At 40.6% G+C, this 22,481-nt stretch overlaps 1 protein-coding gene across 8 annotated transcripts in view; it reads right to left on the minus strand.

The window, feature by feature from the left end:
* The window catches only part of LOC117304839 (leucine-rich repeat serine/threonine-protein kinase 2-like), a 111,105-nt gene that overhangs the window by 69,135 nt on the left and 19,489 nt on the right, over positions 1-22,481 (minus strand). For all 8 annotated transcript variants that reach the window (XM_033789469.1, XM_033789517.1, XM_033789499.1 and 5 more), the window contains exons 7-23: positions 21,470-21,601; positions 18,765-18,890; positions 15,766-15,885; positions 14,310-14,419; positions 13,761-13,831; positions 12,114-12,223; positions 11,489-11,618; positions 10,901-11,031; positions 10,121-10,249; positions 9,174-9,254; positions 8,656-8,801; positions 7,750-7,867; positions 6,762-6,862; positions 6,068-6,187; positions 5,046-5,145; positions 3,517-3,615; positions 1,467-1,727 (exon numbers count right to left, since the gene is read on the minus strand). In XM_033789469.1, the coding sequence (XP_033645360.1) occupies positions 1,467-1,727; positions 3,517-3,615; positions 5,046-5,145; positions 6,068-6,187; positions 6,762-6,862; positions 7,750-7,867; positions 8,656-8,801; positions 9,174-9,254; positions 10,121-10,249; positions 10,901-11,031; positions 11,489-11,618; positions 12,114-12,223; positions 13,761-13,831; positions 14,310-14,419; positions 15,766-15,885; positions 18,765-18,890; positions 21,470-21,601 (2,085 nt within the window). The remainder of the gene's footprint in view (positions 1-1,466; positions 1,728-3,516; positions 3,616-5,045; positions 5,146-6,067; positions 6,188-6,761; positions 6,863-7,749; positions 7,868-8,655; positions 8,802-9,173; positions 9,255-10,120; positions 10,250-10,900; positions 11,032-11,488; positions 11,619-12,113; positions 12,224-13,760; positions 13,832-14,309; positions 14,420-15,765; positions 15,886-18,764; positions 18,891-21,469; positions 21,602-22,481) is intronic.

The raw sequence follows: 22,481 nt of genomic DNA on the forward strand, positions 1-22,481 counted from the left end.
AACACCATGTGAATAAGTGCATCTATACCCTCAGTCGTCTCTAGGTTCCCTCTCCTTCTGTGCTTGTCACCAACTGTTCAGTTCAGTGAGCACACACACCCTACCCACTCTAACCCCCTACCCTCAAGTTCCATCTCCTTCCTTGTACTTGTCATTGACTGATTCAGTTCAGTGAGCACACACACCCTACCCACTCTAACCCCCTACCCTCAAGTTCCATCTCCTTCCTTGTACTTGTCATTGACTGATTCAGTTCAGTGAGGACACACTCCTAACCCACTCTAACCCCTACCCCTTAGCCTTGGGTCATCTACACCCTCAGTGTCCTCTAGGTCCCATCTTCTTCCCTGATTAATGTTTTGCACTTGGAGTGGGCAGGGAGTGTGGGTTTCAGTTAAGTGTCAGCTGTAGCCTACATAATTCGCTGTGCTAAGCCCAGCTTATGCAGTCCCCGCCTTCGCGCACCACTGAGCCAACTACTTAAGAAGCATCCAGCAACAGAGTCCAGCATTCTCCTGAAGAGGATCGGAGCATACTGATCGAAACGTTGAGTCATTAACCACCAGTTCTTTTCAGAACCAACGCTACTCAAAAGAAGTATCCACATTGTGTTACCGTAGACCTCTCTTGTTAGTAACTGTCATTGAAAAAATTTGCTTGACAGAACCGTTTGAAAGAACAATAAACTAAGTATGTTTTAATTAACAGAGCCATGTTTCTAAAAGCTTCACCTGGATTTGGAAGCAATAATATAAACCTAGTAAGAAGCTACATATGGAATGATTTCACTACAAAAATGTCTACAATGAGCGAGACAGGACAGTGCACACAGGGCCATCTACATGTATGTTCACCACATTCTTCGGCATAGGAGTGTATACCCAACTGGGTCTCATCCGCACAAGACTATCTTGGTATTACCTACAGAAGGGTATTTATCTAAGACTCTCTTCACACTCAAAATGAATGCAATTCCCCAGGGCATAGAGTGCCTTACATCTGATCTACTCCAGCCAATGGGCTTACCTCGGAGTAGGGTAAGGGGGTAAAATCCCAGGGTATTCTTGAAATGCAAAACCGGATCCCCATGGAATAGGGACCTAGGCAAGAACAGTTTAAATTGTGCGCTGAGGGGGTACAACAACTCCCTGGGCCTATCCAAAGATGAATTCCACAGCGATAACAGATAGAGTGTGAAAAGGTGATAAATAAAAGTAGTTTTTCCCGACTGGGTTCTATCGAATCTACCTCAATGATTCCACCAGCAAAGTGATTCTTATCTTTACCTGCCTGGGGTCCTTCTTCATTTGCACCTTTCAAGTGTGCTACGCAGGGCTCCATAGTTTGGTTAGCCTTCGACGCCAACACCAAAACAAAAGCATTACGACAAATGACAATAAATCAAGATCACATGTGTTGTGTAAATATTTGACAGCTATTTCAGATCCCTGTGAAGACGTCCTTACCTGACTGGGTGCCTTCATCATCAGAGATACCCATCTGGGGTCCGGTAGATCCCTTAGGGCGTGGGCTACCTGGGCACAGCTCCCTGTCTGCTGAGACAAGGATGTGAAGGGAGGAGGTATGTAGCACCGGTGCTAGGTTGGAGCAGAATGTACCGTCAACCTCGCTGCGTCTGAGTAAACTGAAGACTTCTTGGCGTCTCTTGGCTCTGTTCTCCTTGGTGTGTCTGATGCGGCTGGCGATATGAGTAGAGGAGGAGATGGCTAGATGACGAAGGTGAAGAGGAATATGGCACATTAAACAAGATTAGGTTATTATATATATACAATTCCTTTTTTAAATGTTTATTCATAAACACCTCAGACAGTTTCGCTATTCCTATTGGTGGAGAGCGTGCACCTGAGGGTGTTTAAACCTTTGTTTATGACCGGTTATGAGCGAAGACTCCACGCTAGTCTTGATGCAAGACGTTTCTTGTTAGGGGCGATGCAGGCTCTGTCGGTGAGTTGGCCGCGCTGTGTGTGAAAGGAAAACCAGCGAATATGCACAAAGACTATACGCGCATGCGCACGAACGGTACCGGGAAACACACATGTACGGACATCGTACATGTACATGTAACATGTATACTGAACATGCCATGGAGGTGATACAGAGCTCAAGCACTCGGAAATGGATAAATTTTACAGAGTTTCTTACTTTATTACGCCTTTTTAAAACCAAAAGGGTGTTTATGAACGGGAAAAATAGGGTAGCTACTAGTTCTTTCACGGTCGTTTAAAACCTTGCATGGTCGAATTGCCGTGTGATAAAAGCCCTCGCCTTCGGCTCGGGCCTTTATATCACATGGCATTTCGACCACGCCTGTGTTAAACGACCGTGAAAGAACTAGTAGCTACCCTATTATTCCCTTATTAAAATGTTGAGTTATTATTATTACTACCCCTTTTGGTTTGAACAATTAATATGAACACAAATAAAAACACAAAATAACAAGTGGCTCTGGCTATGACTACAGCTCCGTCACTGCGTCATCAAGCATTGTAGTACAGGATGCCTCTGGCAACACCCTTAGCAACAGCCATAGTCACAGCTAAAGATTCAGACATGACTTAACAGATGTTTAGAGACTCCTTGTGGAACACCCAAGTTTTTCAAATTCCCCTATGAATACCCTTTGTGTTCCCGTTTCTGTCTTGTTCTCAGTCTCCATAAGGTAGTAAATATGAAATCATTCGCGCAACGATTATTGTGTAAGCTGGGGTCAATTTCACAAAGAGTTAGGACTAGTCCTAACCGAGGACCCGTCCTAGGAGATATTAGAAACTTAAGGCTAGTCCTAAGTTAGCCTGAGTAACTCGTCCTACCTCAAGATAAGACTAGTCTTAACTCTTTGTGAAGTCCACCACTGTACACAAAAAATCTTGCACAATTGGACTTCTGCAGTTGAGTAAAGTTTAAACAACGGCTACAGGATAATCTCAATATTTTACCTATTTCCATTTTTTTGTCAAAAAGACATCGTAGATACCGATTTATAACCAATTTAAGCTTTAAATTTGCATTTGGTAAAAAATACTTCAAGTCAAAAATGCACCTCTCCGCGCGTCTTTTTCAGCTGAGAGTCAAAAACAGCTTATCAATTATAACGATATGCAATGACCCCTTGACATCAGTGGCGATTTTCCCCAATTGGGTCTGTACAGTTCTCCAGATTTGGCCAACTAAGGGCGCTATTTACCACATCAAATAGCGCCAATGACATCACAATTCCTTTGTCGCGCGGGTTTGTTTGACCTCATGTTTTTCAGAATTTTGGCTTAGAGTGTTTCGGGGAAAATCATTTTTAACATGTTTTAACGTGAGGTAAGATACTCGTCATATGTTTTTTTCTGTTTCCTATGAACTCCATCTATTACAAAAATGTAACAACTTTATATTTCTGAGCATTCTGTAGCCGCTGTTTAAGCTTCAGAACTCCAATAACCTCCACTAAAGCACTTTGTAGAGGTAAAGTTCTAAGAAATGTTTAGTAAGACCAATGGTTCATACCTGATTTTTGCGTTGGTGATGTCTGACCTAGAAATGTTGGATAAAACCATAATGGTTGAAGTGTAGTAAGCCTCAGTCCACTCCATGTAACAACTCCGGCTGGAAGAATCATGTAGAGAATAAATGGATGAGTTTGTCTCAAGATGTACAAAAATCAGTATCATTAAAGACAAATATGAATTCAAACACAGCTGTTTACACCAGGGACGAGAATTGCCACATGTGAAAATTCCTTTAAAAAATGGCTTTTGAACCTGGGGTGCGTTCCACTTGCGCAAACATTGCGCACATTCGCCAACAGTTTCAAATGGAACGAGTTATGTGCCGCAACCGTTGGCGAACGTTGGCAATTTTACGCGAACATACTTCTGAGGTGTTGGCGAGTGGTTTTTAAAATGGCGGACAAGCACTGTGGATTGAACTGTGTGAATCTTCAGAACCACAACGCTACAGGTTTAGACACCCTGTGAACTTTCCCTCCTCTTCCTTTGACTTTTGAACCTGGTTCCCCCTTATTCTAGACCCAGACCCTCCAAGATGAGACAAATATGGATTGAACTGTGTGAATCTCCAGAACCACAACACTACAGGTTTTCCTCCTCTTCCTTTGGTGACAAGTTCACTTCTATATTAACCCCTTGAAGGCGGAAGGCGGTTATGGCCGCTAATCTATTCCGGAATGCTGTGGACCGAGTATGTGGTAAGCCGTGGAATGCAGTCTGTGGCCGGTACAGCTGTGGGGAAACAAAGGCTGCTATGCAGTCATGCGTGTATGCAGGGCATTGAGGCCTGATAATACTGGCGCTAAGGGGTTAAACAAATCTATACCCTCAAGGAGCTTTGAGAAAATCCTAAAATCAGGATAAAAAAACCTGATAAGTCACATTAATTTTGGACTCAAGCGTTGAGTTAGAAAGAAAGCCATTGATTCTTTTCAGAACCACCTCAACTCAGAGGAAAACTTCATACACTAGATTATGTTTAAAAAAAAAGAAAAAAGAAGAAAAAAGTCTAAAATTTAAAACAGGAGATCTCTTGACAAACACTTCCCAGGTTGTATCAGAAATTTGGGGAGTGATCCCTGGCTACACGGTAGTTAACTGTTATATATTTCATTTCATTTCATTTTATTTGCCAGCAAACATGAAAAACACAAACATGTATTAAACAATTGCACATCAAAGATTTACAGGTGAAAGCAAAACAATGGTAATAAAAAGAATAGAACACTAAAAACACTAAGCAAATTACTGAGAAACCTGGCCTGCCGCGGGCAGATACAAGGATTGTGTAGGAAATGCCTCCAGTGGGGGTGAAACACAAATCACTAGAGACAAAACAAAAGACGAGAACCCTGGCAGGGAAAGCCTCTGACTGGCACCCCGAACAAAGATATTGACTAATAGAGAGACCACTGACAGAGGGCTAGATAGCTCAGTCGGTAAAGCAAGGGCTCTAGTCGTTTTTGTTCTTCTTTTTTTTCAACTCCAAACCAAAGATTCTGATTTAAACATACAATGTACATGTACCTTCTTTATCATGGCCCATGTTTTGAAGTAAGAGCCCAGTAATGATGTTATGCTTAAGGTCCAGACTCACACGTAAAGCTGTGTTGATGTCACTCACTCCCTGAATAAATATAAAAAAATAAAAATCAGTCTCCATCTCAAGGAATTATAGTGTGTCGTAGCCGAGGGTGCCCTGGCAGAGAAGCCGAGGGTGCCCTGGCAGAGAAGCCGAGGGTGCCCTGGCAGAGAAGCCGAGGGTGCCCTGGCAGAGAAGCCGAGGGTGCCCTGGCAGAGAAGCCGAGGGTGCCCTGGCAGAGAAGCCGAGGGTGCCCTGGCAGAGAAGCCGAGGGTGCCCTGGCAGAGAAGCCGAGGGTGCCCTGGCGGAGAAGCCGAGGGTGCCCTGGCAGAGAAGCCGAGGGTGCCCTGGCAGAGAAGCCGAGGGTGCCCTGGCAGAGAAGCCGAGGGTGCCCTGGCAGAGAAGCCCACGGCGTTGTGACTCAAGTTCTGCAAATTTACAGAACGTGAGTTCAAATCCTGGTCAGTCGCGACACTTGTGACCTTGAGCAAGGCACTTTATCACAATTGCTTCTCTGTACCCAGGAGTCCAAATGGGTACCAGTGAGATCTGGTGTGTAACCTGCGATTGACTGGCATCATGTCCATGGGGGGAAAAGAAATATTCTAAGTCGGGTCATTTGTGAAACTGGATATAAACATCGACCTGATGAGTCACATTGGCTCAAGACCGACTTTACTTTACTTCTCCCTCAAAACAAATTACGCAATATGGATGACAAGTTTTATTTACTGATCGAGCCAGGCATGCTGGGAAAAAAGGCGCGGCGAGATCGATCACCCCTGGGAACGAGCTTGGTTCAAGCCCAGCTCTAGTCAATTTGTCTTTGATTAGCCTAAAATTACTTATAAAATATTGAGGTATCGACCCCTCTGTCAAACATCATTCAGGTCTCCCTAATATCAAATCAAGCAACCACATAAATCATGATATTAAGAATATTTAAATTATGTCCGCATAGGCCTACCTGTTTGAGGAGGAGTTTCACCATGTCCGTGTTGCCTCTTTGGACAGCCATGCACAGTGGAGTTTCCTTCCCTTGGCCAACATTGACATTAGCACTTAGCTGTAGCAACACATCCACACCCTGCAAGCAAACACCTCATTATTACGCCTGTGTACCAATGGTCACTGGTACTCATTAACACGGCAAACTTTCTTACCTTTATGGTGGGAAAAGTCAAACTGCACACTTTTGCTTCTTTTGCACATTTTATTACGTACATTGTGATTTTTTTTTTATTGTTTAATAGAGGTTAAGTAAAGAATATTAATTTTTGGTTGTTACCCATTTCACCGATGTGTGTTAGCACTGTATACTCAGTACTTGCCCAAGTTCTGTGAAAACTAGTTGGTATGACACTGCTCTAGAATTACCACGGTCGTGGGTTCGAATCCCACCGAGTAATATGCCTGTGGATTGTTTTTCTTCTCAGAGATTGGGTTAATACTAAGAATAAAGTGCTAACACATCGGTGTATATGGGTAAAAACCAAAAATATTTTTAATTGTGTTTTACTTAATAATATGTAATCATTACCCGCTCGTTTACATGTACCTTTCTATAACAAAAGAACAATAACATTAATTTTGTTCAAGTTGATCTTTAACAAAAAAACTTCAAGCCTGTTTTGAGACTTGCGGAGGTGAATTCCCAGTACCTTAAGTTTGTCCTGTCTGCAAGCCCATAGAAGCATCTCCTTCTTGAAATCCCATTTCCAGCATAGAACATACAGACACTCACACGCTAGATCAATCAGTACTGGGAGAGAGGAAATACAAAAGTCTCAAGTTAGGATCCAAAAATTAGAAGGTACAATGAAATAATAGCATGTCCACCTTTTGATAACCCATGGAGTAACAGGTTCCAAGGAGCTTGGGAACAGTTTCCTCAGCACTAATGCAGTAAAAGAGCTGGATTTCTTCAAAGCTGAAGAAAATAACAACAACTTTTCAGGCAAAACAAAGTCTGAATTCAGATAAACGTCTGCAATTTCTTGTCCTTGTTTTTGTCCGGTAGACACTACTTGTAATTTTCCTAGCGTCTTCATCTTGCTTAATTCAAAATCATACAAATATGCAATTTTGTTATTGTGAATAAAAAAAATTGCACAGTATAATAAACAATTGGAAAATCAGCTAATCTGCTAAAAATCTACACTCTTGACTACAATGGTGGGCAAAGCCATTTTCATTTTGAAAAAGGGCACTTCCACCATGAAACTTTAAAGTATAAGGGAAACTTTTCAAGAGACTGGCTAGGGCTTCCATGGCCTCATCTAATTCCAGGCCCCGAATACAAAACTTATAGTCATTGTGTTATTAGATACCAGTGAATATGGTGGGCAGGTTGGCGTAGTTGTTTCTTTCTTTGCCTACCACCTTTAGGACACTGGTTCAAATTCCACCAGTGGGCACTAGTTGGATTGGATTTTCAATCCCAACCTGACTGCGTCAGTTTCCCCTGGAATGTTTCTCTGGGGTTTTCCTTCCACATCTTCAACTGAAACTTCCTTCCTTTTCCTTTCTTCATGGTGTTCTTGGCTAGCATAGTCCTTTAGTTCACTTTTCTGAGAGACCTTGAAAACCAGAATAAATAAATAAACAAATGTAACGGGGGAAAAAACAACTGAATTCAAGTGCTCTTACCTTTGTCCTGATCGTAGGTTTCAATGATGTAGAAAAGCTCCTCATGAGCGTCATTCTCTACAAATACGTGACCAATCTGCTCTGATGTCTCTGCCAGCAACTGCATCGCAACACAACTCTGCAAGCAATGCAATACAATTAAAGTTAAGTTATTCCAAGAGTAGATTTAAGCACATAGACTATAGTCATAGAGCTGTATATAAGGTTTGCGTTAACACCCGGTGTATAAATCTACTTTGATGTATAGAGTTGGTCTTGAGAACTTTTCTTACTAATTATTCTACTGCCACGGGGAAGATTTTTGCTATTAAAAAACAGCAATTTATTCTACAGCCATTGAGTAGATTTCAGAATTCTTGAAATTCTTAAATGATTAAAGGTAAACACTCTGCCAGACACACCGGTCGAACCCCTTTTCTTAGCGACAAATATATATAATAAAAATGTCCTTGGCTGTAATACTGTTTGTATTAGTGTGACGTAACTCCAAAGTAAGCTGTGGTCACTTCACACAAACTGGCTCCACTGATTACCAGAAGCCCATAGTAGTTGCATTGAGCTGGTTTTTCTCTAATGATTTGTGCCACCAAAGGTTAAATAATTGGACTTGGCTTCACATACAGTCTTCAAAGACTCCAGGGGCCTTTCTCAAACCTCAGCTTAGGCTCCGTCTCAGGCTTGGGTTCCAACCACTGCGCACACAGCGGAAACGCAGCTTGACATTAATATCATGCATTTTGGAGTAGCGTGTATTTTGTATGCGGTACCTGGAGCCTGAGCCCAAGCCGAGGTTTGAGAAAGGCCCCAGGTCTTCTCAGAGTTAAAAAGTTTCTGTCATAAGAAATTCTTCTAAACAAATGGTTTTTTTTTTGGTACCACACAAGGTTTGGCAGACGACAATCTCACCTCAGCAAGAACGTTAGGATCACTGCGGAATTTCTTCATGGCAGTAACCAGAGCCTTGGCGACCTGCCTAGCAACCGGTACATTGTCAATGGATTTCTGCTCGGCTACCAGCGCCTGCAGCAGAATGCTACCTTTCTGTTGAATACCTGGTGCATAAAAACAAACAAAAACCATTACTTCCACTTTTTAAATACAGGGGGGTACGTTCCACTCGCGCAAACGTTGCCAACATTTACGAAAAAATTGCATGAATTTCGAGTGGAACAAGCTGTACGGCACCAATGTTAGCGAACGTAAGCAACCATAGGCGAACATGCTTCGTTTTTCAAGTCAGCTTCCCTTGAAGTCTATTACTTGATAAATTATACCTTAGAAGAAATGAAAGAATGAAAGCATTAGAATTTGAAGAACTTCAAAAATAAAGCAGCCTTTTAAGAAGATTTCTTTCTCAGAAATACATGAAAAATATGTTAAATAATTTGAGATTTAATTGATCTAGAACACAAATGTCAACCAACCTTCACAATGGCCGTATCTTGCCATAGTCTCTACAGTATGTGCTAACGTTCCAGCCTCACACAGTATCTCAGCCATACCATCTGAATGTCAAGAAGAAAATAAATGTTTGCCTTAAATCTAGAAAGATTACACTTCATGAATGTATTTGTCTTTAAACCAAGACAATTTCATCGCATAGTTAGGTTTGGTAAATATTTCCTTCAGGAATATTCTTGTGGGAAACTAAAACCTTGAGGAGGTTAGGTTTGCGTAGTGGTATCTTTCCTCGTCTCCCGCCTCTAGGGCCCCAAGTCGAACCACACCAGGGGTACTATGTGGATAGGGTTTTCAGTCTCTACCCGACTACGTGGGATTTCTCTGAGGTTTTCCTCCCGAACCTCAACCTGAAACTTTCTTCTCTGCTCTACCTTGGGTTCTTGGCTAGTAAAGTAATTCAGGTCATTTTTCTAAGAGACCTTGGCCTGACAACCAGAATAAATAATAATAATATTAATTAATAATAGTGGCTTCTTATATAGCGCGCATATCCGTCACTCAGTGACACTCAAGGCGCCTTAATATTCAGTATTTTCCTGCAAGGTATGTGGGACTATGTTTAAATTATGAAACCTACTCCTTTTACATAGCATCATGTAATGGTTTACAAGGTGTTGGGGCGCAATGTGCTGCCAACAAACCAGGAAAACCCAGCAAACCCCTTCTCTTTTCGTGCACTGGGCTCTTTTACGTGCGTTACACAACATGCGGGACCAACAGCTTTACATCCCATTCGCAGGACAAAGCATCATTGTTAAGTGTCTTGCTTATAAGGACACCCGTGTCATGACTGGGATTCTAACCCACCCTCTGCTGATTAAAAACACCAGAGCTTGAGTCCGGTGCCCTTCCGCTAGGCCACGACACACCACAAATAAAGTGAAATGAAATGAAATAAATGAGCTCTTACCAGCTGTTGAGAGGACGGCCATTGCTTCTAAGGCTAGCTCCTGTATCCTACTCTCATCAGGGTTGTTGATCATTCCCTGTAAAATCAACTCATGGATTCCTTCTACCATGCACTGGTAACGAACAATGTCTGCAGAAAGATATACAAAATACTTATGTTTAATAAATTACATTTAGGCACAATAGAAATTAGACTGGACTACTACTTTAGCTTATAGGATCGTAATTAACTGTACTGCCACGGAGTCAGTTCTGAAATTGGTCTCAACGTTTCGACTAGCTTGCTCTAGTCATCGTCAGGAGACTTAAGAGGTAAGAGAAAAGTGGGCTTATTTATAGGGGTTCAGTGGATCCACTGCAGGTCAATCAATACTCTGATTGGTTGTGTGGTTGGCGGGCTCAGGGCCATCTTTCATGTAGTCAATGGATCAAACATGGCTGGCACGGTTGGCTTGTGCGTAAAGCGCTCGCCTCTCACCAAGGTGACCCCGGTTCGATTCCCAGCCAGGGCCATATGTGAGTTGAGTTGTCAGTGGTTCTCTGCTGTGCCACGAGGTTTTTCCAGACTATCTGGTTTTCCTCCCTCGAGAAAAATCAAACACTTTCGATCTTGGCTGCGCTCCGTGGTCATAAAGGGTTGATGTTGCTGGCAGCTGAAGGCGCCCTTGCATGCCTGCTTCCCGAACACGTTGTAGCCGCGTCCTTCGCAATTCAGCTCTAGCTGCTAGTAAGGATGATTAGCCCCCCCAAATTATTATTATTATTAAACACTGTAACTTACCAACGTCTGCAAGGCAAGCAATGGCTCCGATAGCTGACTCAAGCACGTCTAATTTCTCAGGATAAAGTTTCAGAGAATTGAAGATCTCAGCCTGGACCCCAGCTAGGGCTAAAGCTTCCTTATCTTCAGGACTGTGAGAGACGACAGTCAATCAAAAATCAGTGCCAAGTCAGTTGTCAATCAATTTCAAATTAATCACCTTGCTACTTGTAGTTTTAAATCATCAGGACCTAACTTGATAGAAATACTTGGCCATAAATTTAGCTCTGTTTAAACCAGACTTTCAGGTGATTCATAGATAAACTGCCTCAGGCTCAAATCCTGCTCTCAGAAAATTGTTTAATGTTCACCCAACAAAAAATAAAAACAAATAATAGATTTGCTCACCAGACAAATTGTGTGACAATATTTTTTTGCTAGTAACTTTTTTTTTCTTTTTTTTTCTTCAATTTATTTATTCTAGTTGGTCCTTTATCACTGGGTAAAAATCTGTTTGGTACCGTACCCAGATGAACCACTAAAAGCTTACCGTTAAGCGGTGCTATGAAATTGGCACCTGTTCCCTAATTGACAAGGTGAAATAGTTACCTGAAGAGACAGAGTCCCATTAGAGCCTTACAGGCAATGGCCTGGGCTTTATCATACAGCTGATGGGTCGTCATACCAGCCTGGATGTCCATGTAGGTTCCCTTCATCATGAAACTCTCTTGCATCATCTCTGTTAACAAATATAAATATTGAATGGCCGTTAAAATTACAATGGGGGGTAAAGTATATTTATTGTTAATTTTTGTTTTACCCTTGCACCGATGTGTGTTTAAAGCACTCTGTATATACTCGAGTACTTTCCTGGGCTCTGTGAAAACAAATCACAGGCATATTACTCAGGTTGGATTCGAACCCACAACCTTTGCAATCATCTCAGCTCCCTGGGGAGTATACAGCCTGTGCTGCCAAATATGTAGTGCACCAAGTTAAATCAACCACAAGAACCATCTCTGTCGTAATGGTTATTCGTTCTGTCGTAACCGGGATTCGAACCCACACTCCGATGACTGAACTTGAGTCATTTGCTCTTAACCACTGAGCCATGATGCGCCTAAATGATAGGAAGAAATTTACTTTTTCCCAAAAGATAGTGGTGTTCCCTTTAAGAAATACATGTAGAAGAGTTTGAATTATATGTAAGAGATTATTTGGAATGATTTCTTACCGGAGTTTACCACCAAGGAATGGATGGCAGCACATGATGCTATGAAAACACTGACATCACTTTCACCATACACACGCAGACTTGCCAATACTGCATTCTCTAGGCTGATGCTACAGGACAAACAAAAACCACAAGTACAGTTTAGTTATTACCACAAACACGCAGACTTGCCAATACTGCATTCTCTAGGCTGATGTCACAGCAAAAAGGAAACATACATACAGTTTGGAGAGTGTCAAAGGAGGTTTATCACTTTGGTATAATACATGTAATTGCACCAATACTTAAAAACTAATCAGGACACACATTTATAATAATAATAATAATAATAATTAAAATTTATATTGCGCCCCTTACATACAAAATGATCAGAGGCGCAGAACACATGTTAAAAACTACTGAGTGGAAGAAAAAGAAAGAGAAAAAAGACTGGTCACCAGGCCAGTGCCCAAACAAAAGTATGGGGGTACGTCTGTCCCGCCAACAGAGAACTAATAGTTACTTATTACATAGGCCTATCTCTGCTGGCATCGGTAATGTTTTGACCTTTTCAGGAGACAGACGCCTCTAACCCTAACTATGCTAAAATTCTAAACTAACTGGCAAGGTGACCATAACAAACCAGAAGGAACAACTAACTGGGTAAATATGAATTAATTTGGGTTGAACTAAACAAAATAAACTAGAGCAGGAATTTGAACCTGCGTCCCAAATCCTGCAACCTCCGGACTAACATGCCGGTGCTCTACCAACTGAGCTATCTAGCCCTAATGTTGGCAATCTCCCTAAGCATATTTTGTCAATATCTTAGTTCAGGAATTCCAGTCAGAAGCCAGCCGTCGATTTCACAAGGAGTTAGGACTCGTCTTATCTCGAGTTAGGACGAGTAACTCGTCTTAACTTAGGATTAATCTTAAGGTCTGCATGCTACAGTGCAGGGTTGGGACTCGTCCTAAGTCCTAAGACTAGTCTTAAGTTAGGAAGAGTTTTGTGAAATCGACGGCTGGTTGACGACTTAATTCTGGTTGGTACACCAGCCAACGTCTAGCCATCATAAGGGCTACATAGCTCACCAGCCAACGTCTAGCCATCATAAGGGCTACATAGCTCACCAGCCAACGTCTAGCCATCATAAGGGCTACATAGCTCACCAGCCAACGTCTAGCCATCATAAGGGCTACATAACTCACCAGCCAACGTCTAGCCATCATAAGGGCTACATAGCTCAGTTAGTATTGCTCTTTTGTATGTTTTTCTTCTATGGTTGCCTAGTCAGTTAGTTTAGATTCTTTGCCCAGGTAGGGTTAGAGGTGTCTGTCGCCTGAAAAGATTAAGTTATTACCGATGCCAGCAGAGATGGTTTATATAAAAGTAACTATTAATTCTCTGTTGGCAAGACAGACGTATCCCCATACTGTGGTGTGGGCACTGGCTGGTGACCAGTCCTGGTTTTTTTTAAATCTTAATCTTCCATTGTGTGTATTTTAAGATGTGTTTTGCACTGTTGATAATTATGTAAGGGGCGCAATATAAGTTTAAGTATTATTATCATTATTATTTAGAAGAGCAAAAGGGAACACATGACCTTCCCATGACCCCTATATGGCCTCGAGGTCAACTCCTGACCCCACTCTCAACCTAGCTTACTTGTTTTCAATTCCTTTCAGCATGTGTGGTCTTCTCTCAACCAGTTCATGTATCGCATTACAACCAGCTTCCTGTTGGAGAACCAAAAACATTGGCTGACATCGTATTGTGTGACATCGGCTCAGCGATGTTCCTTTAAGAACATTATTTACTGCTTTTAATGTTTTGCTTTCTGCTCCTCTCTCTCTTATCATTTCATTCCACTTGATAGTAAACCTGTGTGTTGTGTCGTCAGTTAGCCTTCAGAAAAGTCTCTGCTAGGGTTGAAACTTCAGGCTGTTAAAAAATTGTCAAGTTGTTAGCCCCTGGGGTGGCTGACTTTCAAACTCGGCAAGTGAAAGCAATTGTCCTATTTTGTTGAAAAGCATAAGGTAATTTTTTACAAGATGGAGCCCGGGTACTGCACAGGACTCTTTCCATAAATTAAAGGTGATTAAGTACTCTTCATGGACCGACTGTAATAGGTCTAAGATTCATAGAATGAGTAGCCCATTTAATAGTAGTTCCAAAATACAAAATACAATAAGGATTTGAAGGTGAGGGGCTAACCTGACACTCCTTGTTGTCAAGATGAAGAGTCAATCCCATAAAGATATCCGGCAGCCAATCATCCTCTACTGGCTCCATGCTCATACTCCCAGATCGGAAAATAACATCACCTTCATTTCCCCCCAAAAAAAAAAATTTGAAGATAAAAAATTCACAAATTATCAGCATAACTTTTTATTAAATGCATTGTTTGTTGGAAACTGATATTTTTTGTTCCCTCAAAAAAACAAGTACGAAAAAATATATCTGCTTTAAGCCATTATACACTTTCAGTAAACAGTATTGTCCAAGTCCCACACTTCGTGTATCACAACTTATATATAAAATAACAAACCTGTGAAAATTTAGGCTCAATCAGTCATCGGAGTCAGGAGAAAATAACGGGAAAACCCAGTCTTGTTTCCGCACGTTTCGCCGTGTCATGACATGTGTTTAAAATAAATCCGTAACTCTCGCTATCGAGAATTAATATTGTTTAAATGTTTTCTCAAAAAGTAAAGCATTTCATGGAATAATATTTCAAGAGAAGTCGTTCACCATTACCTTCTGTAAACCCTGTAAATTATTTGTAAATCTGTGAACTTTTTTTTGTTTTCTGTACCGAAAGTGTACAATGGCTTTAAGTGGCTTTCAAGCAAATCCTTTGAGCTTACATTTTGGAGTAGACCTTCCAAGTCTCCTGGGGTCGATTTCACAAAGATTTAGGACTAGGTCCTAACTTAGGACTAGTCCTAAGAGATAACAAAAACAGACAGCTAGTCCTAAGTTAGGAGAGTAACTCTTCCTAACTCGAGATAAGACTAGTCCTAACTCTTTGTGAAATCCACCCCTGTGTATTCAAACTTTTCAAAGGGAACCCTGTGCTCTTTGTTTATCTAATGGGAGACTTTCTGGGACGATAGAGGGCAGCAGACTTACCGGGTAAATCCATTGTTCTCAGAATTATGCGCATGTTCAGAACTACGTAAACAATGGAAATTTACCCGGTATGTCTGCTGCCACCTAGCGTTGGAAAGTCTCCTATTGCCAAAGTGCATAATCCAGAAGGATTAGGGACTGTAGGCCCAAATATCATAGGGTCATCAGGCATACAAACAGTTTGTTGTAGTGTGACATAGGAACAGAGAATTCGGAAGGGAAAGTAAGCATTTCATGGAATAATATTTCAAGAGAAGTCTTTCAAAATTAACCCTGTAAATTATTTGTAAATCTGTGAATTTTTTTATATTTTTTGTTCTGCACCGAAAGTATATAATGGCTTTAAAAGAGCACAGCAAAGATCATAATTTGGGTTTTCTCTTCAAGTAAACTTAAATCCTCGATTCTGATTGGTTGATCCATAGCAACAAAAGTGTGATTTTAACCTAATTGTACAACCGATTTAAAGCCCTGCATTGTTGTAACTCCGAATATTGCTGTAAACAAATTATAAACTAGAATTGTATGACACACTTACTTAGTTTGGAGAGAATACCAAAGCCGAGCGTTTGTAAGTCAGCATTATGAGGGAATGTTCGAATCCCAGACAGAACGAGACCAGACGTGCCATTCACTTCCAATAACTGCTGACTCTCAACTGTAGAAAAAGAAAACAAATTTAGAAAATCATAATTTATAGGGGGAACTCACACACAAATTTAAGAGGATCGTCCCAAGTTTTTTGCAGGTCAAACAGAGGGTAGGCCTACATGTACTCCTTCTGAGGACACACCTGCCTTCAATTTCACCAAACTCTTCCTAACTTAGAATTAATTTCAGGACCTAGGTTGAGTAAAATTCCATGTCCGAAGACGTTAGGGCGCATTGAACCCATTCTAAGTTAGGGCGAGTTACTCATCCTAGCTCAGAGATAGGATTAATCCTAGCGTTTTGTGAAATGGGCCGCAGTGCAAGGCTCGATTTCACAAAGCATTTGTATTGTGACATCACTTTACCTAGCAACTACGATTGGTTGGCAGTTAAAGGCAGTGGACACTATTGATAGTTGTCAAAGACTAGTCTTCACAGTTGATGTATCTCAACATATGCATAAAATAACAAACCTGTGAAAATTTGAGCTCAATCGGTCATCGAACTTGGTCATCGAACATGAAAGAAAAAAACACCCTTGTCACACGAAGTTGTGTGCGTTAAGATGGTTGATTTCGAGACCTCAAGTTCTAAACCTGAGGTCTCAAAATCAAATACGTTGAAAATTACTTCTTTCTCGAAAACTATGGCACTTCAGATGGAGCCGTTTCTCATAATGTTTTATACCATCAACCTCTCCCCATTACTCGTCACCAAGAAAGGTTTTAAGCTTATTATTATTTTGAGTAATTACCAATAGTGTCCACTGCCTTTAAGACCAATCTCAGCTCTTTGAGAAATCCACCCCTGGTCCCCCAACCATCCCTCATACTCTTTGTATGACAGTGAAGTCTTTACAACTTGGATGGTCCCTAAGCCCCAAAACAAAACCTTTGTACTCCAAACTTTCAATAAAACCGTCTGATCCAATTCATTTCTGCTTGTACTGTCTTCCAATTCCTCCTACAGTTCACAAGCTTTTAAATCATGCCACAAATAATCATGAATGGCCTGACTTTTAGACCCCAGCTGAGTCTTTATCAAAGGCTCAATGACAATACAAAACACACAAACAACTGCAGTTATAACGAGATCACTGGGACTGGCTAACAGTACTGAACTCTTTATAACAGAACACAGTTATAGGCTAAGAGAACAGTAACACAAAGAAACCCAAAGCATAAATGAGATTCAGGACTTCAGAATGTACTGCTTAGCAGATCCTCTGTTATAATGAGGTTTTTAACCTGTATACAAGTGGAACAGCAGCAGTCAATTAGAATAGAGTGACAAGAAAGTGGTGCAGTCAAAGAGGTTCTGCTTGTAAAGAATACACTCAGAAGTCCTCAATCTCATTTCAGCTTTGTGTTTTGTTTGTTTTGCTGCCCTACAAAAATGCTCCTGTTATAAAGAGGTAATTTGGCCAGTCCATGTGATCTTGTTGTAGATAAGAGTTAACTGCACAAGATGTTTGTTGTGGTGTCATTGTTAGAAGACTCTGATAGTATACAACTGTGAGGCTATTAACAATTGTTTAATGGTTGCATTTTATACCACACTTGTCATTTTGGTTGGTAAGCAATTTGCAATGTCAATCAACCAATCAATCCATTTGTTTCCCCAGTAGTAAATAAAAAAGACAAAGTAAGTTGGAAGTTAAGAGTTGCATAGTCGTTTGATAAGACTTCGTTAAGTAAAGAACAAGCATTAAAGTACATGAAACTGTGGAGGGACCCATAAAGAAGCAAAGCTTGTAATGTTATGGGTCCCCGATTTTTGATGTCTTGTGGAAGATACCACTCCAGGTAGGAAAAATGTATAGTCATTACTTCCTCTAGCCAGGTTATATAACTGTATTATGTAACTCCATGGTCATGAATAATTCATCACGTACAGAAAGCACAACCTTTCTAGATCAATTACTGATCAAATTCAACCTGTCATTTTCACCATGTAAATCTTGGTTGCCTTCCTCCATGGTTGCAACAATTGGAAGTCAATGCCACTGTGTGTTATACAGGGTAGTGTGCTTTTTAAGCGATACGGTGTCTACGCATAGCTCAATTTGTACCTGCAATTTACCTTTCAAAAATGGGGAATGGTGGAAGGGGTAAGGCAAAATTACTTCAAGGAAAGCTTTCTATGGTGGCCATCTTTTATATCATGTTTGTTATGTGCCATTCGGTAAACATATGCATTCCAATCTTACTGAGGCATTTGTGTATATGTATCTTAGTTTTGTAAGAGAAAGGGACTATAAATACCAAAGTTTGTGTGATAGTGTTGGCCAATATTTGTTCTGTTTAAAGAAAACAATTTGCTAACGCCGGCAAATTACATTATTCCAAACTAGACAAAATTATCCCATCCAAATGGTTATTCGGCTGTTATGCCAAACTAATGATTTTTTTAAAAATGTATTTTAATATTTGTTAGTCTGGTCCATCAAATATGAATGTGTGAAGTAAGTTTATTTTTGACCGCGGCCACCCTATGTTTGATATTTACAGTCCCTTACTCTTAAAAGAACACGTTGCCTTGGATCGGTCGAGCTTTGAAAAGCATTTGGAACCGTTTCATATGGTTAGAAAGATGTTGTAAAAGTAGAATACAATGATCCACACAAACATGCCTCGAAATTGCACTGTTTTCCTTTTACCTCGTCGACTAACACGGTCGGCTATTTATGGGAGTCAAATTTTTGACTCCCATAAATGGTAAGAGGAAAACCAAGCAATTTTGATTTTGTGGATCATTGTATTCTACTTTTAAAATATCTTTCCCCAATCATATGCATTTTATAACAAACGGTTCCAAACGCTTTTTATAGACCAACTCCTCCGATCCAAGCCAACATGTTCCTAAATCAAACTGTGGTATTCTTACTATTAATAGCTACAGCATCAATGAAGGCAAAGCAAGCAGTCTGGACGCCTTCCTCTTCTGGGAAATTCTTCATTGCCGATATCAACAACTTCTGACATTCCTGGAGAAGGATGTCGTAGTTTTCCTCTGTTAAATAAAAAACAAGAAATAAACAGGCCTGATACTTCACAGAGGCAACAAAGGTGATCGCCTCCATGCCGCCTGTTCACTGCCTTAGGGCCCTCACTTGAAATGCTACAATAGATATTTACAACTGGTGCCCTTGCCTTTTCAAAAACGAAGCATACAGGCCTGAATACACAAATGATGAAATGGATACCCTAAGCAACACTACCATAATTTTCGGATTATACACCGCGGTTTATACGATGATTTTGACATTTTTTTTTAACTCCTGCGGTTCATTTTCCGGGCGACTCACACTTCGAGGCTCTGGGCCCAGTCTAATAAATTTTGAACAACTTTTGTCAACAGCGGGCGATGCGATGCAGGGCAAAGTTCAACTATATCTTGGTGTGCGTGGTCGACTGATCTTTGATTCACGGAGATTTTGTTGCCAAAGAAGTTCACAAAACATGGTCAACACAACTGATCATCAAATCGCAAATTCTTGAAAAGGGTTGTTGATGGAAAAAAAAGTATAATTCAGGACTGATAGTGTGAGATAAAAAACCACCCGTAACGAGGCAGGTTTTCGTACTTCATTTCCGTGTTTTTTTATTTTATTTGTCGCCGTTTATATGCCGCGCGGCATATACGCCGACACCTAAATATTTTTTTGTTTATTTTGGGGAAGTGCAGTTTATACGCGCGCGGTTTATAATACGAAAATTACGGTAAACGCTTCCAAGAAAAATACATAAATCAAATGTTCCAAAAATCTAATCTAATAATCAGTCAAAACTAAAACTTTGTTTTGAATTTATTAAAATGAATGTAAAGAAGGTCATTGAAACAATTGAACAATTAAAATTACAATCCTTGGATCAAGGAAGTTTGAATCAAACGGTGTGAGCCAAGTGCATCCTTTTATCAATAACAACTAACTGACCGAGGTCAAACCAGTTGGGTCAAAAGCCTTGAGTCTTCCTGTATGACTGGTATGTAACTGCAAGGCTCAACTTGGACACTGGACCACAGGTCCCAGACCAGTGGTTTGTGTCAGGCATGTCCCGTGGTCTTGTGTTTTTTTTTTTTCATTTGAATAACAATACATGTACCCCACTGTGTAATATCTTGAACAGAAACAAATCTGTTCAAAATGTTGACAAATATACCTTTCAAATCTTGTGCATAACATTCATTGGTTTAACAAGGGAATCAATGTATGGTGAAGAGGATTTCAACTAGTGGTTTAAACCAAACGAGGCCTGGTTCTTGATAATTTTACCGAGACGAAGTCGAGGTAAATTATCAAGAACCAGGCCTCGGCTGGTTTAAACCACAAGTTGAAAACTGATTCAACACACTTTGATTCTAATTCATAAATACCTTTTTGGTCAAACAACATCAACACTTTTGGTCAAAAAGTAAAATAGATGCAAAAATTATAATTGTTCAATGATTTCTTTCAACACTTTTGGTCAAAAAGTAAAATAAATGCACAAATTATAATTGTTTAATGATTTCTTTCAATACAAAACCCCTCCAGCTATGAGATGGTAAGGCTCTCTGCCGCCCTCGGGTAAACAACTCTTTATAAGGGAATGCTGTGCGTGTCGCGCATATCACGTGATGTGGCACAACTGACCCGGCCGTTGCTCTCAACCAATAGGAATTAAGAAACTGTCTTAAAAGCACAGGTGCAAGCATGCGTGTCACGCCCATGTTTCAAAACTTTTTACTGGTCATAAACAAAGGTTTATACACACCCACGCGCTCTCCACCAATGGGAATAGCGAAAATGTCTGAGGTATTTATGAATCATGGTTTAATGTGTGAAGATATCAGAATACAACCTAATATGGTGTATTGTGACACTCAAAATATACCAGTTTTAAAACTCCCCAACAAATTTGGCAACCAAAACCAAAACTCTAATGGTCCCTGTCCGAAACCAGGACTTCTACTTGGGATCAGGCTTAAATGCTACGTTGATTGCTTTAAAAACATGCACTTCCTGTATCGTATTTCAAGCGTAAAGACACAACCTAAGCTGCAGCCCAAAGTTGTAATTTTGATGAGGGTCATAGACTGTTGAAGCCTTTTTTACTACAAGAAACAAAGGTTACCAGTCATAATACAATTTTAAGAGCTGTTTCTGACTGGTTCCCAAAGCAAAAATATGCTAAGCCAAATGGAAAGCTTAAAGGCACTGGACAAGTTTTGTACTTACTTAAAATATATATGAGCAATAAAACTTACTTGGTAACGAGCAACAGAGAGTTGTTAATAGCATTAAACATTGTGAGAAACGACTCCCTCTGAAGTTTTTGAGAAAGAGGTAATTTTTCACTAAAATATTTGAATCAGAGAAAGACTTCAGCCATTCTCACAGGCATCTGAACGCATAGAAATTTATTCAACAATGGTGTTTTTTTTTTCTTTCATTATTTTCTTGCCACTTCGTGGACCAATTGAGCCCAAGTTTTCACAGATTTGCTATGTATGTTGGAATACACCAAGTGTGAATATTGGTTGTTGACAATTATCGTGCGTGTTTAGTGCCTTTAAGCTGTCTGATGCAATTGGGCATAGTTTAGTACCTGAACCAGCTAGGACAGCCAGTAGCCACATAGCCTCTTCCTGAACAACCACAATCCCTCGATGATTCCTGAGTGCCGCTGTAACAGACCGGTGCTTCCCATCGTCCACAAAGTCAACCTGATTGGAGGAATCTATAAGAAAATATAAGGAAATATATAAGATCTAAACAACCTTGACAAATGGCTTTGTACAAACCAGTGAGTACAGTATAATTTGGTTATTTGGTAAACAAAATAAAAAATAAAAATATTATCTATTAAGAAAGTAGTGTTAAAGATGATTAAAAATGAAAAATGGGAGCAATAGCATCACATGCTGCAGAAGCAATGCAAAGGTATCTTCAGCAAAGCTCTACTAGTACCAGCAACAACAGCAGCTACAGCACTGGCATTACTAGACAGAGCAGCAGCAGAAACAGTAGCGGCAACAATAAGGGTAGCAGAAAAACTACCCACAGTAGAAGCACTAAGACAAGCAACAACAGCAGCTACAGCAACGGCAATACTAGCCAGAGCAGCAGCAGAAACAGTAGCGGCAACAATAAGGGTAACAGCAAAACTACCCACAGTAGAAGCACTAAAGCAACAGACAACAGCAGCTACAGCAACAGCAATACTAGCCAGAGCAGCAGCAGAAACAGTAGCGGCAACAATAAGGGTAGCAGAAAAACTACCCACAGTAGAAGCACTAAAGCAACAGACAACAGCAGCTACAGCAACAGCAATACTAGCCAGAGCAGCAGCAGAAACAGTAGCGGCAACAATAAGGGTAGCAGAAAAACTACCCACAGTAGAAGCACTAAAGCAACAGACAACAGCAGCTACAGCACTGGCAATACTAGCCAGAGCAGCAGCAGAAACAGTAGCGGCAACAATAAGGGTAGCAGAAAAACTACCCACAGTAGAAGCACTAAGACAAGCAATAACAGCAGCTACAGCATCAGCAATACTAGCCAGAGCAGCAGCAGAAACAGTAGCGGCAACAATAAGGGTAACAGCAAAACTACCCACA

This window comes from Asterias rubens, chromosome 2 (genome assembly GCF_902459465.1).
Source record: "Asterias rubens chromosome 2, eAstRub1.3, whole genome shotgun sequence".
In the NCBI taxonomy this organism is placed as follows: domain Eukaryota; kingdom Metazoa; phylum Echinodermata; class Asteroidea; order Forcipulatida; family Asteriidae; genus Asterias; species Asterias rubens.